This window comes from Chiloscyllium plagiosum, chromosome 1 (genome assembly GCF_004010195.1).
Source record: "Chiloscyllium plagiosum isolate BGI_BamShark_2017 chromosome 1, ASM401019v2, whole genome shotgun sequence".
NCBI classification, from domain to species: Eukaryota; Metazoa; Chordata; class Chondrichthyes; order Orectolobiformes; family Hemiscylliidae; genus Chiloscyllium; species Chiloscyllium plagiosum.
Genome location: NC_057710.1, coordinates 72,291,178 through 72,313,423, shown reverse-complemented (window position 1 = coordinate 72,313,423; position 22,246 = coordinate 72,291,178). Strand labels below are relative to the sequence as shown.

The 22,246-nt window shown below is 40.9% G+C and overlaps 1 protein-coding gene across 7 annotated transcripts in view; it reads left to right on the top strand.

Annotated features, from left to right (window-relative positions):
- Positions 1-22,246, top strand: part of pde4d (phosphodiesterase 4D, cAMP-specific) — a 1,194,146-nt gene that overhangs the window by 851,747 nt on the left and 320,153 nt on the right. The window contains exon 1 of one of the 7 annotated variants that reach the window (XM_043689249.1): positions 4,784-5,077. The exons of the other annotated variants lie outside the window; for them this stretch is intronic. Coding sequence (XP_043545184.1) covers positions 4,989-5,077 — 89 coding nt within the window. The 5' untranslated portion in view covers positions 4,784-4,988. Of the gene's footprint in view, positions 1-4,783; positions 5,078-22,246 lie in introns of those variants that run through there. 7 annotated transcript variants of the gene reach the window in all.

Sequence of the window (22,246 nt, the reverse complement as noted above, 5' to 3'; positions counted from 1 at the left end):
TTGCCCGAAACGTCGATTTTACTGCTCCTCGGATGCTGCCTGAACTGCTGTGCTCTTCCAGCACCACTAATCCAGAATCTGGTTTCCAGCATCTGCAGTCATTGTTTTTGCCGAGCATTCACCTCTTTGTTTAAAATTATTACTATAATTTATTCATAGGCTGTGTGTTTGGGAATACCCTAGACACCGTCTTTGCTTTCCTTACGCGCTTCAGAAGTTCTTACTTGTTCTCTGTCTTTTCTAAGAACATAGTTTCATATTGGTTGCAGTTCAGCAGCATTGGGCAGTCAGATTAGTTTGTCCAAATGAGTGTATCTGAGCTTCAGGTGAAAGTGAGGACTACAGATGCTGGAGATCAGAGTCGAGAGTGTGGTGCTGGAAAAGCACAGCAGGTCAGTCTGCATCCAAAGAGTAGGAGAATCGACGCTTTGGGCATAGCCCTTCATTAGGAATTGTAAAAGTCACAGGGCAACAATTTAGGAATGGGAAGTGTGTGCTGAATGATTAGAAATCTGTACTCATTCAGCTGATTAAGAATCTATAGTCAGCCAGTTTTGTCACAAGTTGAAAATGTTTTCAGCTGGGAGAGTTGAACTGCTGTATCTGTTTTTCTGCATGAAATGTTGAAACTTTGTCACTGGTTAGAATCCCAATTATTTTAGGTAAATTATTTGATTGTTCCCTACAATATGGGCTGGCTATCAAAAAAAGCGTTCTCGTTGTGAGGTCTGAGTCAAATAGTGGGGCACTGTTACTAGGCTCAACAGGCTGTGGGTCAGTTTCTGAAAGTTTGCCCTGGTATATTGAAAGCACAATTGATTGGCATATTTGTTACTGCAAGAAGTATTTCACATTGGGTTAGCTTTGATAAATTGTGATTTTTTTTTCTGTCTGCTTCATATCAGAAGAGAAAAGAAGCTTATAAATCAACTGTGTTCCCATGGGTTATTAACTTCCTCTTGCCGTGTCATTAATTAACTTGGAGATGAGCAAGGGATTCCTGATCTACCTTTTTATGTGGAAGCTTTCCTTCATCCTTGTATGAACCAAGAAAAGAGAATTAATTTCACTTTGTTACTTTTACAACAGCAAGCTTGCAAATAAAGTAGTTGTAAACTAACTTGCTGTTTCAAATCATGCTTATGTTAGTCTTACGTTGTGTGTTTTACACTTGATCAAGGATATCTGACACAGATAGAGAGATCCTGTACTGCTTTCAGTGCTGAATCTTAGCTGTAAGAAGTGATTCACTTTTAGTGCAGTGGTGTGACATGTTAGTTATTATTCAGAAATAATACGTTGGAATACTTAGACAATGTGGGCTTGCCTGTGGTAACAGACTTCTGTACTGAACATCAGTAAATTGTTTCTGGAGTGAGGTGATGCAAGGGCAAACTCTCAGAAACCGACCCACTGCCTATTTGACTCAGACCTCACAATGAGAAAGGCTTGTTCTAAAAAGCCAGCTCATGTTGTAGTCTGTGGGAACACTCAAATTATTTGCCTAAAGTAATTGGGATTCTAACCAATGACAAGATTTCAACTTTTAGTCAAGAAATACAGATACAGCAGTCCAACTCTCCCAACTGAAAACACTTTTCAACTTGTGACAAAACTGGCTAGCTATAGATTCTTAATACTCTTGCATTGCCTGACATTTTACAAAATGATATTGTTGCAAGGCAAATGTCTCTATCATTTTGTTTAGAACAATAGTGTATGATCTAATGGAACTGAAAAATAGAGAACACAGCATAAATTGGTTGATTGTGCGTGTATGTTTAAGTATTTGTATCTACGCATATAGCAATATTATCTTAAGGTACAGCATGAAAATATGGCATAAATATATTAGAAAAGGAAGACCAATTACATGCCATAGTACAAGCAAAAGGATCTCTAAATTTGGCAATCGTTAGAATACAGTCAGCAGACTTAAATTCTCATGTTTAAGGTCGCTGCCTGACCTGTTTCTGGACTTTGTAAAATGTTCAAAAATTACACACAATTGAAAAAAAAGACGTGTTATGAATGTGTTATGTACAAAAACATCTGGATTATCTCATAATTTCCAATTCAATGCGACTGAACAGAGAAAGTAATACTTAAAATACAAACACATTTTTGAAGGAAAGAATTACTGCACCAAAAGCATCGGTCGGTAATATTTATTGTATCGCTCAGAGGCAGTTTTGCTTCAGGAGCTGGATTTACACTTGGCTTGCAGATTTGAAGGCATTTCAGCCCATGTCCTCAAAGCATCAGCCTGGGCTGATGTAGTATTAGTCCTGTAATATTGCCACGATGCACCACCTCCCTATTGCATCACTCATTAGCTTCTACAACATGGAGGAAGTGAGGGCTGCAGATGCTGGACATTAGAGTCGAGAGCATGGTGCTGGAAAAGCATAGCTGGTCAGGCAGCATCCGAATGAACTTATTCCGGATGAAGGGCTTATGCCCAAAACATTGTTTCTCCTGCTCCTTGGATGCTGCCTGACCTGCTGTGCCTTTTCAGCATCACACAGCTTCTACAACAAGTGATATGTGATTAATTTGGATGCTAAGAATACTGGAAAAATGCTGCAATTTAATTTTAATATCTTCCAGACCATAGGCTGCAGCACCCTGAAAATTGTTCTTTTTTGCCCTGTTTTCCAACACACAATGTAACCCACAAAATATTAGTTAAGTCTAAACTGGTTATATAATAATACTGATTGAAGTTTATTTTGTGTTTTCAAGGGATGTTTTGAAAAGATTTATTGTTTTCCGAAAGGGAAATTTTTGTCATGTGATTATTATCAGATAATGTATAAAAAAATTGGTTCCTTGGCTGGACACTGTGATAAAAGTAAACATTAATTCAACACAGTGATGCCTTCTGAATTATCCCTTTACCAACATAAAAAATAAAATTGTTCAAGAGAAAAGTTCTGAACTTTTTTCTGAACCATACAGGTCAAACGGAAACACACACAAACTGAAAATGAGCTTCATATAAAGTCTGACACAGTTTTAATAAGCTGGTAACTCACAATAAATTTACAATTAATAAAAGGCCTGTGTGAAAGTTGCTGTTTCAAAACAATGGCAAGTGTTAAATTCTTTGTTATTCTATCGATTTCAATATTCTTGTTACTTGTTTTGACCTGTGCAAATTAAGTGAAAAGTGATAAGGAGAATGTAGGCTGTATGTTCCAAAGATGGGCAATTCATATTAACTAACATGTCCTTTTGATTGTCCGCAGCATGGGGAGTATGCTCAACCGACCAGTACCTGCACAACTGGGAATGTAATGACCAACATTAGATATGTATTCTCATATCAAGCTGCAATTGCTAAATAATCTTGACTGTGCTAGGAATTACACCAGAGAGCAATTTAGGATTATCACGCAGCCCAACAGCGTGATTTCTTGCATGTGCTAGACACTATAAGTGTTCAGACGCAGCGCCCTACTTTTTGCATGGCTTGGGAATATGAGTAAATTTGCATATTTTTCATTCAAGAAAGAGTAACATTGACAGCCGAGCTTTGCTGCAACACTAACCAAGCAGTATCAACTTGCCTAGTTTGAATTTAGTCAATTAACAATGACTGTTAACAGTTCCTGCTCCACCTCCATGATAACCATAGACCAACCAATCAGCATGGTCTTCTGCATGCAGTATAAACTGTTGCCTCCTTTCTAAGTTTGGTTTCTTGTTTTGAGTTCCTGGGGAATACAGACAAAATGGTTCTACTTCCAAATTAACAATAGCCATTCCTCACAAGCATGTCAAGCCATTAAAAATGTTAACGAAAAATTGGATCTGGAACAGATGTTTCACACAGTGTATAGTTCTCAGTAAGAAGCAATAACAACTGATCTACACATTTGCAAGTGTTCCTGTTGCCAAAAGTATCTGTTTCAGTAAAGAATTTGAACCGGCACCTCATGTAGTCAGAATGACTTATTATCACATAAGGGAGAGTATAACCGTACATGTGCAGTGATCCACATTGGAAGGCCTGGCATTTTATTTTTAGACTCTTTAGTATTTTTCCTGATGCAAGACAATCAAATAGGGAGCATGTTTTTCTTCTATAATGATCACAGTCTGTGATTAATTGTATTAAATTCACTTTATCTGAAATGTAAGCAAATGTAGCTGCATATGTTTGCATCTTTTGTGTCTAGAATGCACAAACAAGTATTAATATTTCCCTAAAGCAAGTGGTTTCTGATAACCATGCCATAAATAAAATTCATTGTTCAACCTACCTTTAAGTTCTTGGGAAGCCCTTCGCAGTGTTATCGTGGTATAAATGACCTCAGTATGTGGTCATTATGATAAAAAGCACAGTAAGGACAATAGGGCTGAGTGTTCATTCAAACCTTTTTTTAAAGTTTCTTTTATTTATAAACCTAATTTGTTATGCAGATTTTCAAAAAATAAAAAAAAATTCAAATGAAGCTCCACCCTGGATACTATGTAATCTGAGCAAGTGGACTGACAGAAGATTAGATCCTTTGAGACAAGCTGTTGGTGATGTTAACTGACGTCAATCAGTCACTGTGATACAACTAGAAATTGGATCAAATTCTTAAGAAGCTCTCAGCTTTCCTTGTCTTATGAAAGTACTCAGCTTCAAAAACAAATACAAGTTCACATTTCCTGATGCGATTGTTTCCGTTTGTGTAGAACGTAATGGGATATTAGAAGTGTTTCATAATCAAGAATAGATTATGAAAAGGGAGAGGCTTTTCTGTGGTAATAAGGTAACTTGTACAGATCTTTTATGTCGTGCACGTGCCGGTCTGCAGAAATTCCATCTGAATTCTGCTTGAATGATTTGACAACCTGGTTTGAATACATCGTAATGAAAGGAAGTGTGCACTGACTGTCAGATGTTCTGCATCAGTAGTGAGAAGCATTTACGGTGTTCTTGGCCTTCTTCCCATTTTAATCAAACCTTGGTGCTAGGTTTAAGTTAGCAGCTTATGGCCTTCTACAGTGACTCTGCAGGGGCCACAGTCCCTCATTTTTCTCCAAGAGGCAAGAAACGACCCCGCATCTTGAAGTCTTACAGGTAGCTTGATGTCATTGCAATTATGTAATTTACCAAATGCTTGCAAAGTAGAATTTCAGAACTGGAAAAGTGTAAAATTGTTATTACCATTGAATATTTTATTTATTGTCTAAGTGAAGGGAGCAATTACTTAACTGTGCTCTATGTTGTTTTCATTTACAAAACCTTTCTGAAGTATGTATTGTTGATATAGCGTAAAACTTTTAAAAAATGAATTATCTGTATATTCTATGCATTAATGCCTTTTTAAATGATACATAGCATATGTGCTATCTAGGAACACTAAAATTTGTTTATTTAATTGTTGTCAACAAAATTAAATAATCTGCTGCCCAAGGCTTTGAGCAAGTGTAAAATTTGGCTGTTTATTGACAGTCAGATTTTTTATAGTGTCTGTGAAAGGAGGTTGGTATGGTCTGAATTCATGAAGTTTGCAACTCTGATAGAATCTGTGTTCTAAGTGCAGGAATAGGTTTATTGTTCTCATGCAGATGGCAGGAAAACTCACTCAACGGAAGCAACAGGACAAACAGCACCAGACCTTTAGTGTTTTTATTTTGTTTCCTGGAATGGATGGGATTGACAGATCCATCCAGTCAGATGGGCAAGTGAAGGATAGAGAATTGTGTTCAGTGAAATTTTGCAGCCTCCTACCAACTTGTGCAGCTTGTAAGAATGCTGATAGAATTACCTACCAATAACGCCTCTTGCATAGAAGTGAGGAGATATCTATTAGGTTGGTGAACATGATTCAAGTTGAGATAATCCACAATTTCCCATTTTCTCCTCCTTTAATCTTTATCAATCAGTTGCTGATGGTCAATGTCATCTATGGTATCCCTGAAAGCTGCAATTTCTTTTATTCCTGTCGCTCCATCTGAGACATGGGCATTGCTTTTAAACATTCCTCCATCGCAGGATTTCATTCAGAAGTGGGAAAGGAAACAAAAATACCATCAAACAGGACCCAAGCCAACCTATCCTCCTCCCTGCTATTCATTGAGAAGTACTGTCTCAGGTATGCATGAAGGCTTTTTCTGAGCTGACCATTCTCTATCAGAGAGGAGAACGTGCCACTGGCAGTCAAGGCCACTTTCTGTCCTAAATGTTAATGCCTCCACCTCCTCCTCGGTTAGTTTAGAGTCATCTTTAACATCGTCAGTTTGACATGTGCAGATGTATTGAGCGATAACTGATGACTTGTTTGTTCTTATCTCTGCATTTCCTTCAGCTCACTATCTACACTTACCATGGTTTATGTCGCTGTAACAAACTTGAGAATATTCAAGAATGATGTAGGGTGTTGAGAGCTCTGTTTGGCTGCTGGCAGGATAGCAGTTTTACCCTTCAAGTGACAGTATCAGTCGAGATGTTTTTCATGTGATTCTGGATCCAAGACACGTACTTTATCAGAGTTTGGATTTACAAATACTGGATACAATAGCTTCATGGTTGCTAATGCAATGAGTGAGAGAGTGAAGATTTATCAAACGTGCAAGTTCCAAACCTTGTTTGGGTCCAAATTCAAATTCCTCAATATCCCAGTTGTGCCAGTTGCCAAAGGTATCCTGATGAATCTCTACAATAATGTCAAAATCATTTCCAAAAGCTTGCACATTGCTTCCTCCCTCAGCTATGGACCCATGTCCATGATGTTCTCAAGAGGTTCTGAACCTATGTCTACTCTCAATAGTAGATCCACTGAGGTGAATATCTTTATGCTGCACTGAATGCTGAGCTAGTGTATCATCTAAACTTTCAGAGGTCTAATCTTCAAAGGTGCTGCAGCTAGAGGGAGTTTGTGATATCTTATTCCTTCCTTTCTATTCGCTTCGAACAAATGCACTGAAAAAGAGAGAGAATCATTTGTTAAAAGGCTCAATCCTTCATGTAAACATATCATGGAGTCATAGAGGTATACGGCACAGAAACAGATCCTTCAGTTCAAATTGTTCACATTGACCAGATATTCCAATCTGACCTAGTTACATTTACTAGCACTCGGTCCATCACCCTCTAGACCCTTCCTATTCATGGACCAATCCAAATGCCTTTGAAACGTTGTAATTGTACCAGCCTCCACCACTTCCTTTAACAACTTGTTCCAAACACACACGATCCTCTGAAGTTGCCCCTCAGGTGCCTTTTAAATGTTTAGCCTCTCACCTTAAATCTATACCTTCTAGTTTTGGACTCCCCTACCCTGGGAAAAAAGACCTTGGTTATTTACCCGATCCATGCTCCTCATTTTATAAGCCTCCCTAAGACCACCCCTCAGCCTCTGAGGCTCTCAAGAAAATAGCCCCAGCCTATTCAGACTCTCCCTATAGTTCAAACTGTCCAATCTTGGCAACATCCTTACAAATCTTTTTTGAGCCCTTTCAAGTTTAACAATGCCTTTCCTATCGCAGGGAGACCAGAATTAAATGCACTATTCTAAAAGTGGTCTCACTAATGTCCTGTGCAGCTGCAACATGATGTTCCATCACCTATACTCAGTGCTCTGACCAACAAAAGTAAGCATACCAAATGCCTTCTTCACCACCCTGTCTACCTGCAACTCTAATTTCAAGGAACTGTGCATCAGCACTCCGAGCTCTGTTCATTTGGCAACACTCCCCAGGGCCCTCCCATTAATTGTATAAGTCCTGCCCTGGTTTGCCTTACCAAAATTCAGCATCTCACATTTATCCAAATTAAACTTCATCTGCCATTCCTCAGCCCTTCGGCCCATTTGATCAAGTTCCCGTTATGTTTTGAGATAACTTCGTTTGCTGTCTGCTACACCACCAATTTTGGTGTCATCTGCAAACTTACTAACAATCCTCCAATGTTCACATTGAAATCACTTATATAAATGACAAAAAAACAGTGGGGGCCCAGCAGGCCTCCAGTCCAATAACAATGCTCCACCACTCTCTGTTCCCAGCCAATTTTGTATCCAATTGGCTTGCTCCCCCTGGATTCCATGTATCTAACCTTGCTAACCAGTCTAACATGCGGAACCTTTCTGAAGTCTAAGTGGATAATGTCTACAACTCTGCCTTCATCAAGCTTCTTTGTTACCTCTTAAAAAAACTCAATCAAGTTGGTGAGACATGATTTCCTACACACAAATCCATATTGACTGTCCCAAATCAGTCCTTGCCTTTCCAAATGCATGTAAATCTTGTCCCTCAGGATTCCCTCCAACAATGTATCCACTACTGACATCAGGCTCACCAGTCTATAGTGCCTTAGCTTTGCCTTACCACCTTTCTTAAATAATGGCATCAGATTAGGCAACCTCCGGTCTTCTGGGATCTCACCTCTGGTCGTCAATGATAGAAATATCTTAGCAAGGGCCCAGCATTCACTTCCTCGGTTTCCCCAAAATTCTGGGATACACCTGATCAGGAGGAGATTTATCTACCTTTATGCATTTTAAGACGTCCAGCACCTCCTCTTCTCTAATGTGAACTCTTTTCAAGACATTACTATTCACTTCCCCAAGTTCTCTTGCTTTCATGTCCTTCTCCACTGTAAATACTGACATGAAATATTTGTTTAGTATCTCATTTCACATGTAGGTGGTCACATTGATCTCGAAGACGCCCTGTTTTCTCCCAATTACACTTTTTCCCTTAATGTATTTGTAGAATCTCTTTGGATTCTCCTTAACCCTATTTGCCAAAGCTACCTCATATCCCCCTTTTGCCCTCCTATTTTTCCCCTTAATTACACTCATACTGCCCTTATACTCCTCTCGGGATTCACTTGATCCCAGACATCTATACCTGACAAATGTCTCCTTTTCCTTCACCAGAGCCTCAATATTTCTAGTCATCCTGCATTCCCTACACCTACTAGCCTTGCTCTTCACATTAATAGGAGGAAATGAGGACTGCAGATGCTGGAGATCAGAGTCGAGAGTGTGCTGCTGGGAAAGCACAGCAGGTCAGGCAGCATCTGAGCAGCAAGAGAATCGATGATTCAGGCATAAGCCCTTCATCTCTCAGCCCCGACCCACAGCCCCAACCCACGAGGGCTTATGCCTGAAACGTTGATTCTCCTTCACACTAATAGGAACACACTGTCTCTGAACTCTTGTTATCTTATTTTTGAAGGCCTCTCACTTTCCAACTGTCCCTTTAGCTGATAATAGCCTCCTGAAATCAACTTTTAGAGTTCTTACCTTATACTGTCAAAATTGGCTTTACTCCAATTTACAACTTTAACTTTTAGATCATGTCTATCCTTTTCCATGACTATTTCAAAACTAATAGAACTATGATCACTTGGTATCAGTGGTGTCTGCATTGGTGGGGTCCAGCGAGACTCATAGGGGCAAGGGTATTGGTGGAGGCAATATGGCGCTGAAGAGTGGGCACATTTGTTCCAGTGGCGATGTGGTGAAGGGGACTCCTGCCTGGTCACCAAACCCCATAGGCCATGGCAGAGCAATTAACAAGAAACATTGTAAAGGTGAACACTTTTTCTTTATTTTTGTACCTATGTTTTGTTCTTATGTTCTATGTTTTGTTTTCTTGTTGGGGCTGGAGAGTGGTGACACTATACAACACTTTTCATGGTATTTTGTTACGAGATACAAATGACAGTAAATGAATCAAATATAACTTCACTGGGCATTCTCCCTGGTATATCCTCCCTATGTATAACCATGATGTTTTCCTTAACCTAAAACACCATGCACCCTCCTCTCTTGGTCCCTGTTCTATCCTTCCTATAGCTTCTATGCCTTGGAACATTAAGGTGCCAGTCCTGTCCCTGCCTGAGCCACATTCTGTAATAACTATGATATCCCAGTCCCATGTTGCCAACTACACTGTAAATTCATCTGCCTTACCTGTTTGGCCTCTTGCATTTAAATAAATGTAGTTTATCAGTCTTACCTCATTCTCTGCCATGCTCTTCCCTGCCTCCACTATTTAATTTGTTCTCTTTAACCTCTGTACGAGCTTCAGACTTATTTTCTCACTGTTGCTTTTCTCATTATTGTTTTTCATCCCAAGCAGTTACCTGCTCAGACTCTCATGTCAGACGTTTTTGGCATCTAGTTTCTATGTATTGGTGGGAAAATGGGACCTTCTATAGTAATGAGGTGAGAATAGAAAATATAATGAGATATTACCTCATTAATAACGATCATGAGTGATGATTCCGATTAGTTGTCCTCTTGTGCACACCAGGGTGATTCTGATCTCGACATCTAGGATTATGTTGGAAGTATGACTCTGTGATCCCAACATCGAGAAGGACCTCACTCATCATCTCACGTGATTCTCCCAGACTTCCAGAAGCTTTTGATAAAGTTCCTCACACAAGACTATTTGCTAAGGTGGAAGCCCATGGAATTTAGGGCAAATTACTGACATGGGTAGGAAATTGTTTGATTGACAGGCAACAGAGAGTTGGAATAATGAGTAAATATTCAAACTTGCAAGATATGACTGATGGTGTCCCACAGGGATCAATACTGGGGGCTTAATTATTCACGATATTCATTAATGACTTGGGTAACAGCACAAAAAGTTAAATGTCTAAATTTGCTGATGCCACAAAATTGGACAGGATTGTAGACAGTGTTTAAAAAAGCATAAAGTTATTGTAGGATCTTGAATGGGCAAAGCAGTGGCAGATGGATTTTAATCTAAGCAAATGTAAGGTTATCTATTTCAAACCAGAAAAAAAAATTCATTATTTATTTTAGAAGGCACAAAGTGAAGTACATTCAATGTGCAATGAGATTTGGAGGTTGAGGTGCTAGTTCTTTACAGTCAAGAAGGCTAATAAAGTGCTGACCCTCATATCTAAAATGCCAGAGCATTAGAATATAGATGTTCTGCTGCAGTTAAATGAAACCCTAGTTAGACAACACGTAGAGTACTGTGAGCAGATTTGGGTACCACACCTTCGGAAGGATGTTTTGGTCCTGGAGGGAGTTCCACACGGGTTCACAAGGATGATATCTGGACTTCAGGGGTTAAGGTATGAGGAGAGGTTAGAAAAATTAGGCCTTCTGTAGCATTTAGAAGGTTAAGGGGAGATGTAATTGAGGCCTCCAGGATACTAACAGATAAAGATAGGTAGATAAAAATGAACTATTTTGACCAGTTGAAGACTTTAGAACTGGGGGCACAGTAGAAGAATTAGGGTCAGGTCATTCAGGAGAGATGTTAGGAAAAAAACTTTTACATGTAAAGAGTAGAGGACACTTGGAATTCTCTTCTTTAGAAGGCAGTCGATGCTAACTCAATTGTTAAATTTAAATTGGAAATAGACAAATTCTTATTAATAGAAAGTGGAGAGTCAGAAATGAAAAGGCACAGCGGATCAGGTAGCATCCGAGGAGCAGGAGAATCAATGTTTCAGGCATAGTCACTTCATCAGGAATGTGGAGGAGGAAGGGGGCTGAGAGATAAATTGGATGTGGGGTTGGGGCTGAGGGCAAGGTAGGTGGGATGGCAATAGGTGGATGCAAACGAAGGTGTCAAGGGATATGAGCCCAAGACAGACATATGTATTTGGCCACCCATCAGTCATAACCTTATTGAATAGAAGACAAGTTCAAATGGTCAAATGGCTTACTTATGTTCTTATGTTCCTAAGTCATGCACCTAATAACTACAGCGTATATGTGCATTGAGAGACCCCTGACAGGCAGCCTGATCCACACCGTGGCCTGGGTGTCTATCCCTGTGCAGTAACTATACCCAATGTTGCTGCACACTCCTGGTTCTGCGTGCCCTGGGTTTGCAATGTGAATCCATTAGAGAGATGCCAGGATAGTGGTGGCATGACCCCTGAGAGTTGAGTGCCAATAGCCATGGTGAAGGTAGTGTGCAGCTGGTAATCCTTGCTCTGCAGTTTGCCCATGAGCAAGTCAAAGGCCTTTGAGAGGATGCCACGAGATAAATCCTCACTCTGGTTTTCATATTAAGATTTCCTGATAGCTGGTTTGTTTGGCAGGCTTTGTAAAATTGCAGCCAGACTGTCAATATGAACCCTAACATTCATTAATCATCGTAAATTGGCAACTCCCGGCTCCTGGTGAGAATTCTCAAAATAACCACTTGTGGAAAGAGTAGAAGATGGAATGAGATGACTTTGATGTTGAGATACACCTCGTCGGATTTCTCATGCAGTCCTGCCACACATCTCACTAAGGTTTGGTCAGGGATAATCAGCTGGCTTTGCCAGATGGAGGTCATACCTAACAAATTTGACTTTTTCAGTGAGGTAAGCAGGTGTTTAAATCAGGATAGGGTAGTTGATGTAGTTTATATGGTTTCAGCAAAGCTTTTGACAAGGTCCAATGTGGGAAATTGAAAAAAATAAAAACACATGGAATCTAGGGTAACTTGGATCTAAAATTGGCTTAGTGACAGTGTCTTAGAAGATAGAGGGTGGTGGTAGAAGGGAGTCTGTGTGACTGGAGGCCGGTGTCCAGTGGCATACCACAGCAATCATTGCTACATCCTGTATTGTTCATTTTATGTGTAAATGATATTGAAGAAAATGTGAGGGAGATGATAAGTGAGTTTGCGGATGATACAAAGTTTTGCCGGGTGGTTAACAGTGAGGATATAGATGGATTGGTCAGATAGGCAAATCAGTGGGAGATGAAATTTAACCCTGATTAGTGTGAGATGATGCATTTTGAAAGAAAAATTACAAGACAAGGGAGTACTCAGTGAATGGCAAGACACTAGGAAGCTCAGAGGAACAGAGCATCTTGGAATCTTCATCCACAAATCCCTGAAGACAGAACAACAAGCTAATAGCATGCTTAAGAAGGCATACAGGACATTTAGCTTTATCAGTTGAGATTATACTGATAGATTTTAAGAGCAGAGAGATGTTTTGGTGCTGTACAGGACTTTGGTTAGGTCACAGCTGGAATATTATGTTTCCACACTGTAGGAAGGATGTGATTGCATTATAAAGGGTGCAAAGCAGATTGGCCAGGATGTTTCCTGCTATGGAGTAATTTAGCTGTGAAGACAGGTGGATAAGCTCAGATGTTTTACTTGGGGCAGAGAAGGCTGAGAGAGGATGTGACTGGGGTGTATAAAGTGAGACAGGATGGATAGAAAGCAAAAATACAAAGCACTTCAGATGTTGGAAATCTGGAACAAGAACAGAAATTGCTGGAGAAACTCAGGTCTGGCAGCATCTGTGGAGAGTAAACAGAGACATCATTTTGAGTCCACTGCATGGAAGAACATTTGACATATCTTAACATCCAAGGCTATGGGCCAAGATCTGGAAAGTGGCATTTATGGAGATTGAGGGGGCTTTTTTTTGTGAGTGCTGACTGAATGGGCCAAAGTGCCTCTTCTGTCCTGTATGATTCTGTGATTGTCTATGACGCTCAGACCCTGAAAGATTCCACCCTCGCTCTTTTCCTTTTTAAGTATTTATAGAACTGGATGGCTCTTTCCAAAGTTATGTGTTTCATTGTATTTCAAGCTGATGTATAAGAACCAGGAAGTGTTTCAGATGTTCATTTTTATACATGATTCCACTGTGTATAAACAATATTCATGGCTCACCAGGCCACATTGACATGGAAAACACATTATGACTCACTTTGGAGCCTTTTACTGGTCAGACCCAAATCAATTACAACCAATATTTATGATTAGCCGGAAGTGTAAGAACAAAGTTACTTGAACTTAGGAAATGTACTTTAAGATCCTGATGAAGATCTCGACCCACGGGAGGGGTCCCTTAGTTCCGTGACTGATCAAATAAACACCAGCAATTCAGTCTAGTTCTGCAAGATCTCACACTTTATTATCATGGCCAGGCTCACATTGTCCAGCAACACAGAGGATAAACACTTCTGTGTGCCTTGGAGAAACTGCGCAAATGGCTTAAAACAAAAACAATTTTTATATGGTTCTTAAGGAATAGTACAGCCATAATTACAGAGCGAATCCAATAAAATGGCATTATAGATATAAGGTTAAGCCAATGATACTTCATGAGAACTAACTTCATTTTGCACATTTTATCTCTCAGCACCTGTGTCTCCAAGGTTAGCTGGGATGGTTATTAATGTCCTATCTAGCTTAGTTAATTCCATATTGTGAAGGAAGCATTGTCTGTTAATCTTTGGTTCAGATAGTTCAGGAATGCAGCTTTTAGCAGAGTTAAAACCCACTTTAAACAGAATTGTCAATTTGCAGCTTAGAAGCCATTTTGTTATGTTACTTGCATTAAGAAGCCATTTTGTTGTTAGTAAGGGAATGTATTAAATGGTTGCTCCTGACAACAGCCTAAATTCAGATTTTAATTCCTCACTGCCAATAAATGGTCTGTTAACTTTCAATCTTCTTTATAATTAGAATCTGAGGAAATGCAGGCATCCCGCCTCAGGCGACTCTCTGTGTGAGTTTGCACATTCTCCCCGTGTCTGCGTGGGTTTCCTCCGGGTGCTCCGGTTTCCTCCCACAATCCAAAAATGTGCAGGTTAGGTGAATTGTCGGTGTGGACTTGTTGGGCCGAAGGGCCTATTTCCACACTGTAAGTAATCTAATCTAATCTAATCTAAAAAAAAAATTGTTTCTGTTTCCTGATATTCCCTTTAAAATTAATAATTAAACAACTAAATGACGCATTATTCTTTCACATTTTTAGCCAACAGCTGGGTGGTATATCTGTTACAAGTTGGTGTAGGCAGAAAAGTGCCCTGATCAGGTAAGGACGCAGCGCAGAAGGCATGGTGAGTTAATAGTGCCACAGATTGGCGTGTGTGCTCGCGCGTTGGGAAGATGTTGCAGGCAATGGTGAGAGTGGAAACGCAGGAGCCTTGTTAGGAAGTGCATACAGGAGCTGAGAGAGAGTGAGTGTCAAGTGTTGGGGAGAAATGGAGGAACATACTCTGGCTGAGTGGAGAAGGACATTAATCTTCCCGCAGTGCTGGGAGATAGTGACGACTGCAGATGCTGCAAAGTCAGAGTCAATAAAATGTGGAGCTGGAAAAAGTGCAGCAGGTCAAGCAGCATCAGAGGAGCAGGAAAGTCGATATTTCACGCAGGACACTTCATCAGGATTGGGGAGGGAGGAAGGGCCTGAGAAATAAATGGGGGAGGGGTGGGTGGAAATGTGGGTGGAATGGTGATAGATGGCTGCAAGTAGGAGGAGGTGGCTGTGATTGGTCATTGGGAAGAGTGGAGTGGATAGCTGGGAAGGAAGATGGACGGGTCAGGTCAGGTCAAGGGGACAGGGCGGAGGTGGATTAGATTAGATTAGATTACTTACAGTGTGGAAACAGGCCCTTTGACCCAACAAGTCCACACTGACCCGCCGAAGCGCAATCCATCCATACCCCTACATTTACCCCTTACCTAACACTACGGGGAATTTAGCATGGCCAATTCACCTGACCTGCACATCTTTGGACTATGGGAGGAAACCCGAGCACCTGGAGGAAACCCACGCAGATACGGGGAGAATGTGCAAACTCCACACAGTCAGTGTCCTAAGGCGGGAATTGAACCCGGGTCTCTGGCACTGTGAGGCAGCAGTGCTAACCACTGTGCCACCGTGCCGCCTAAAGGAGGGCTGGCCCTGGATGAGGTGGGGGGAGCGGTGGGGTGATTTGGAAACTGGTGAATTCTACATTGATGTTGCAGAGTTGTAAGCTGCCGAGGCAGAAGGTGAGGCGTTCTTCTTCCAGGTAAGGCATGTGGCCTTATTTAGACAGTGGAAGAGGTCCAGGATGGACGTATCACCGGGGGAGTGGGAGGAGAGTTGAAGTGGCTGGCAACCAGGAGGTAGAGTTGATTGGAGTGGCGGACCATAAATGTTCCCTGAACCGGTCTGATGTAGAGGAGACGACATGGGAACAACGGATGTCGAGGAAATTCAGGTGAATCTCTGCCGGAGTTGGAATGGGGCCTTGGACAGAGGTAAGAGGGGAGGTGTGGGGGCAGGTGTGGCAGTTCCTGTGGCCGCAGGGTAAGGTGCCCGGTGTGAAGGAGAGGCTGGTGGGAAGTTTGGAACTAACGAGGGAGTCGCAGAGAGAATGGTCCCTACAGAAAGCAGATAGTGGTGGGGAAGGAAAAGTAAGATATAAAAGAGACCTAAGGGACAACTTTCACACAGAGGGTGGTATGTGTATGGAATGAGCTGCCAGAGGAAGTGATGGAGGCTGGTACAATTGCAACATTTAAGAGGCATTTGGATGGGTAAATGAATAAGAAGGGTTTGGAGGGATATGGGCCGGGTGCTGGCAGGTGGGACTAGAATGGGTTGGGATATCTGGTCAGCATGGACGGGTTGGACTGAAGGGTCTGTTTCCATGCTGCACATCTCTATGACTCTATGACTCTGTCTTCCTGGCAGTGGGGTCTGACTGCAGGGGACATCTATGGTCCGCACATTCCAATTTACCCCATCTCCCGGTTACCAGCTATTTAAACTCTCTCTCTGGAAGGTTTCAGTTATATACCACCCCATCGAAAAGGTTCTCCACAAAATGTGGACTGGAGGACCCTCTGTTTGCCATGTTTGAGGCAAGTGCAAGGCAGCTCTGGACTGACACTGCTGTCAGAGTACACAATGGGCTTTTAAATATGTTGCTGGTGACAGAAATGGCAGTGAATTCCAGGATCTCTAGTGAGTAGTCAATTGCTGCAGGAATGGCATGTGACCATATGGACCAGAAATTGGATGTGATACTTGCCTTCAGGGCTGAAGCGCTCATTAATATGACGACTTTGGTAAGATGCAGTGGCAAAACTTGCTTGGCCTTGTGGCAAAAATCACTCCACCAAACTCAATGCGATTTGACCTAACTGAAAAGTTGTAAGGTTCAACCTGTAGACTTATTTGTATGTTAAGGATCTGGTACATTCTTCATGGCAAGACCTCTACCAATCAGAGTGTACTTGTCAGCATGCTCTTCTCATAAAATATAAAATTGATGTCCTTTTGAATGTCCTGATGAGTGCAAGATGAAACGTTTTGACAGCCTGTTTCTCTCTGAAGCAGTAGTCAAGTTTCAGTTTTATCCAGGCTAAATCATAAACTGATTAGTAAATGGAATTGATACATGTTGCCTCATTGCAAATTGCATTATATCTGTCTCTGTTTTGACATCATCACAGCTTATATGGGAGGCAAGATTTTAGATTAAGGTGTCCTTCTACGTAAATCGTAGTGCATCAGGAAATTTCTTTTGTAAATTAGATTATCTAGGGTAGAAATGCAAGAGGTTTAGATTGAGGTAAGAATTTACAGTCAGTATATTGACGAATCAGTTGTATTCAGATTAGTTGTCTGTGTTGCTTAATGATCTTAATAACTAGGTCTAACCACGTGATTACTCCTCTATATTTCTACTGGCATTTTCACCTGAGCAATTCAGGGTGAGGTAGGTGAACAGTGCTGAGTCTAATTTTCTTCTTTTTTCCATTGGCTGTTGGACAAGCTTTCAATATACAGTATCCATAATTTCTAAATGTCTTGTACAAAGGTTACATTCTGTTTGCTAAGGTTTATCTGGATTAGGGACAGCAGTGCAATAAGTTTGTGTAATTATCACCCTTTCTTCAAAGTGTTCACCAAATTGATTTCTAGGGTGAGAGGGTTGAATTTTGATGAATGAATTGGAATTTACTGGAATTTAAAAGAACTAGAGGTCTCAGTCAAGTTTACAGAATTCTTAAATGACTTTACAGGATAAATGCTGTTTCTCTGTGAAGACGATAAGACCATAAGATTTAGGAGCAGTATGAGACCATTCGGCCCATCAAGTCTGCTCTCCCATTCGATTATGGCCAACATGTTTATCAACTCCATTCTCCTGCCTTCCCCCTGAAACCCTTGATCCCCTTACCAATCAAGAACCTATCTATCTCTGTCCTAACTTCTCTCAAAAACTTGGCCTCCACAGCTTTCTGCGGCAATTAGTTCCACAGATTAACTACCCTCTGGCTGAAGATATTTCTCCCCATCTCTAAAGGGTAGTCTTTTCATTCTGAGGCTGCGGCTCAAGTCCTGGTCTCTCTTACTTGTGGAAGCATCTTCCCCACTTCCACTCAGATTTAAATTTAACAACTGATCTAACATCAACTCTATTGGTGGAAGAGAATGAAAAACCTCCATGACCCTTTGTCTGTGCAAATGCTCTGTAACATCTCTCCTGAATGTTCTGACCCTAATTCTCAGACAATATCTCCCAGTTCTAGAATCTCCAACTTTGGAAATGGTTTAATTTTTTCTTTGTTTTTTTCCTGTTAATATTTTGAAGACTTCAAACAGATTACCCTTTAAACTTCTGAATTCGAGAGAAAACAGGCCTAATTAGTCTAAATTCTCTTCACAGTTGAACTTACGTTGTAGTGCCTGCAAGGCCAAAATATCCATTCTAAGGCTATATTGAGGATCAGCGAATCATGGAATGATTACATGACAGCAGCAGGCCATTTGATCCGTAGTGTCTGTGCTGTCTCTCTAAAGGGCATTGTGCCATTTCCCCCTTCTCCCTGTAACTCTTCACATATTTCCTTTTAAAATATTAATCCATTCTCTATTGAAATTGCTCCATAACATTCTCAAGCAATCCAGTTTTCCTTAAGTTCCATTGCTGGATTTCCCAATTATCTGGAGCCTTTGATTCTTGATTCTTCCACAAATTAAAATAGATTTTTACCCACCTACTCTGACTACAGTCTTCATGACTTGAAATATGGAGAAAGTGAGGACTGCTGATACTGGAGATCAGAGTCGAAAAGTGTGATGCTGGAAAAACACAGCAGGTCAGGCAGCATCCAAGAAGCAGGAGAGTCAATGTATTGAGCATAAACCCTTCATCAGGGATGTGACTTTTAATAACTCTATCAAGTCTCCTGTCAACCTTCTTGTCTCCAAACAAACATCAATCCCAATCTCTTAATCTATCCACTCAACTGAAGATACTCATTAATAAAACTGTTTTCAGGATTTTTTTTTATGCACTCTCTCCCTAGTCCCTTCACACCTTTCTCAAAATGCAGCACCCAGAACTGGAGAGAATGCTCCAGTTGAGGCATTCAAAGTTAACATGACTTCTTTGTTCTTGTACATAATGTCCCTGTTAACGCCTAGGATGAAGTATGCTTTATCAGTCACTCTCTCAACCTGTCCAGCCACCTGAAATGACTTACACACATGTATACTAAGGTCCCTTCATTTCTTAACCCTCTTTACGACTGTATCCTTTATTTTCTGATGTCTTTCCACAATCTTTATACTAAAATGAATCACATCACTCTTTTCTGCATTAGATTTCATCTGGTACTTTTTCGTTCATTTCACCAACTTCTATGTATCCTTTTGAAGTTCTACACTGTCTTTCTCACTGTTCACAATGCAGATTATGATCTGCAGAGTTTAAAATTGCTCTGTACATCAAGGTCTAGGTCATTAATTTATGTCAGGAAGAATAAGGTATCCCAACATCCATCCCTCGGGATATCCAGCTATCATGTGGACTTAAAAAAAATCTGGCATTAAATACTGCATGTGGGTTAATACTGGTAGAAATTTCTGTCTTATGTCAGTATTATAATTGCTCAGAGGTAGTGAGCAGCTCATTTTAAAAAAAAGATGAAATGGGGGAGTGTGCCTGCGTCATATTACAATATCATGACGTGAACAAACGAGCCGTTACTGATACTTAGTGGGACTGAGAATGTTATTCACTCTATTTCTGACTCATTTTGAAAGCCACCTAATTGGGAACATCTCATTGTGTTATTTTACTGGCTCAAGCAACTGAACAATGGTTCTCAAAACAAAGAAAATTTTCAAAATACTGCTTTCCAGTTCTGCAATTTCGACAATCCCATTGATCACTCTTTACTGACCCTTACATATTATTAGCTCACAGTAGTTCCCACTTCACTGCTTTGATGGAAAACTCACAAATGTACACTTGAGGTTGGATTATGTTCCTTTGCTCATATAACATAGGTAAAAAGCAGTGAAGAGATCTGTCAGCCATATTAGATGACAAGCAGGCTTGATGGGCTAAATGGACTCCTCCTGTTCCTGTATATGCTGAGGACAATCTTTCTACACCCCAGGATAAAGGTCAGATCAAGCCCAACTCATGGCTGGTTCATCAGGTTGCAATATTTTCATATTCGGACATTAATTACTATGGAATTTCTTACTCCACTGGGAAAATTTATGCCTGATAGAACTGCCACTTAATCAGAAGTTGACAACAATGTGATACTTGTAATGCCACCAAGAACGGTGGTCACTGTTGGTACTACAGCTATGTCATTCAGTAACGGACTTGGACCTCCCGTGAAGTTGGGGATTTTGAGCTAGCAGATCCCGTCAAAGGGCTTCAAGTAGACCATGAGTTTTACAGAGGACAGAATGTGGAAGACCAGCCAGGAATAGTCAAGTCAAGAAGTAACAAATTAGCAAGGTTTCAGCTGCGGATGAACTGAGAAAGAACAGAATCAGGTAACATCAAGGAAATGGAAAAAGACTGTTTTATTACTGCTATGAAAATGAAGTGAAGATTTTATCCTAGGCTTTAATATGGCACCAGCTTTGCAAGCAGTCTGATTTTAACTCAGACAGTTACCTGGGAGAAGAATGGAGTTAGTAACTAGGGATTGCAGTTTAGAGAAGAGACTGAGAATAGTATTTTCCATCTTTAATTGATGGAAATTTCTGCTTGTCCAGTACTGGATATTGATGAAGCAGTTCTCATCATTTAGCAATAAAGAAGGAGTCAAGAGAGTTGGTGATATGGTAGAGGTGGGTGTTGTCATGTTCTTTGTGAAAGCTGATGCTGTGTGTTTGAATGATGTCGACAAACAGAAACATATAGATGAGAATTAAGAGTGGTCGAGGATAGATAATTGGGGAGACCAGGGTAATGGTGCAGGAATAAGGAAAGAAGCCTTTCTCAGTGATACTGTGATTATGATTGGACTCACTCAGAATGAAAATGAGAGCATGGTGTCATCACTTACTTCAAAGACCACAGACAGGGTAAAAAAAATGAGGTGTGAACGTTTCCTTTTGATGCACTTTGCCTTTTATGACTCTGGTATGAGCTATTTTAGCTCGGTGGTAGGGTGCAAACCTAATTGGAGGAATTCAAACCAGGAGTTCCAAGAAAGAAAGAAGCAGATTTGGAAGGTGACAGCATGTTAAAGGATATTGGGGAAGAGAGCAAGGTTGGCAATGAAACAGTGGATTGCAGGAGAGAGGACTTTGTCAACAGAAGAAAGAAGGGTGATGACACCAGGTAAGGGAGACATTTGTAGAGAGGAAACTGTTGTCAATGTCAGCTGACATGTGGACTGGAAGGGGAAGTTGCATGGTCAGCAGCTTGGTAGGTATTGAATCAAGGGAACAGAAGATGATTCCCAGGAGAAGATGAGCTCAGGAGAGAAACTAGAGAGTGATGCAAAAGCTAGGGCAGGAAGCAACTATTAGAGGAAGGGTGGCTAAGGTGAGCGAGTAGAAGGGAGAACTGTGGCAAAGAATTTTCTATTTAAAATTTACAGGCTTTGCCTTAAACATTGACAAACGTCATCAGTTTTTAGCCAAATTTTTGGAGAACTGAAATGTTTGTCCCCAGTTCTACTTCACCCACTCAGTGAAAACAGGGAATTTTAAAAGAGTGCAGGTTGAATGCCTGATTTAGAACGTAGAACAATACAGCACAGAACAGGCCCTTTGGCCCACGATGTTGTGCCGAACATTTGTCCTAGCTTAAGCACCCATCCATGTACCTATCCAATTGCCGCTTAAAGGTCACCAATGATTCTGACTCTGCCACTCCCACAGGCAGCGCATTCCATGCCCCCACCACTCTCTGGGTAAAGAACCTACCCCTGACATCTCCCCTATACCTTCCACCCTTCACCTTAAATTTATGTCCCCTTGTAACACTCCGTTGTACCCGGGAAAAAAGTCTCTGACTGTCTACTCTATCTATTCCCCGATCATCTTATAAACCTCTATCAAGTCACCTCTCATCCTTCGCCTTTCTAATGAGAAAAGGCCTAGCACTCTCGATCTATCCTCGTACGACCTATTCTCCATTCCAGGCAACATCCTGGTAAATCTTCTCTGCACCCTCTCCAAAGCTTCCACACCTTTCCTAAAGTGAGGCGACCAGAACAGCACACAGTACTCCAA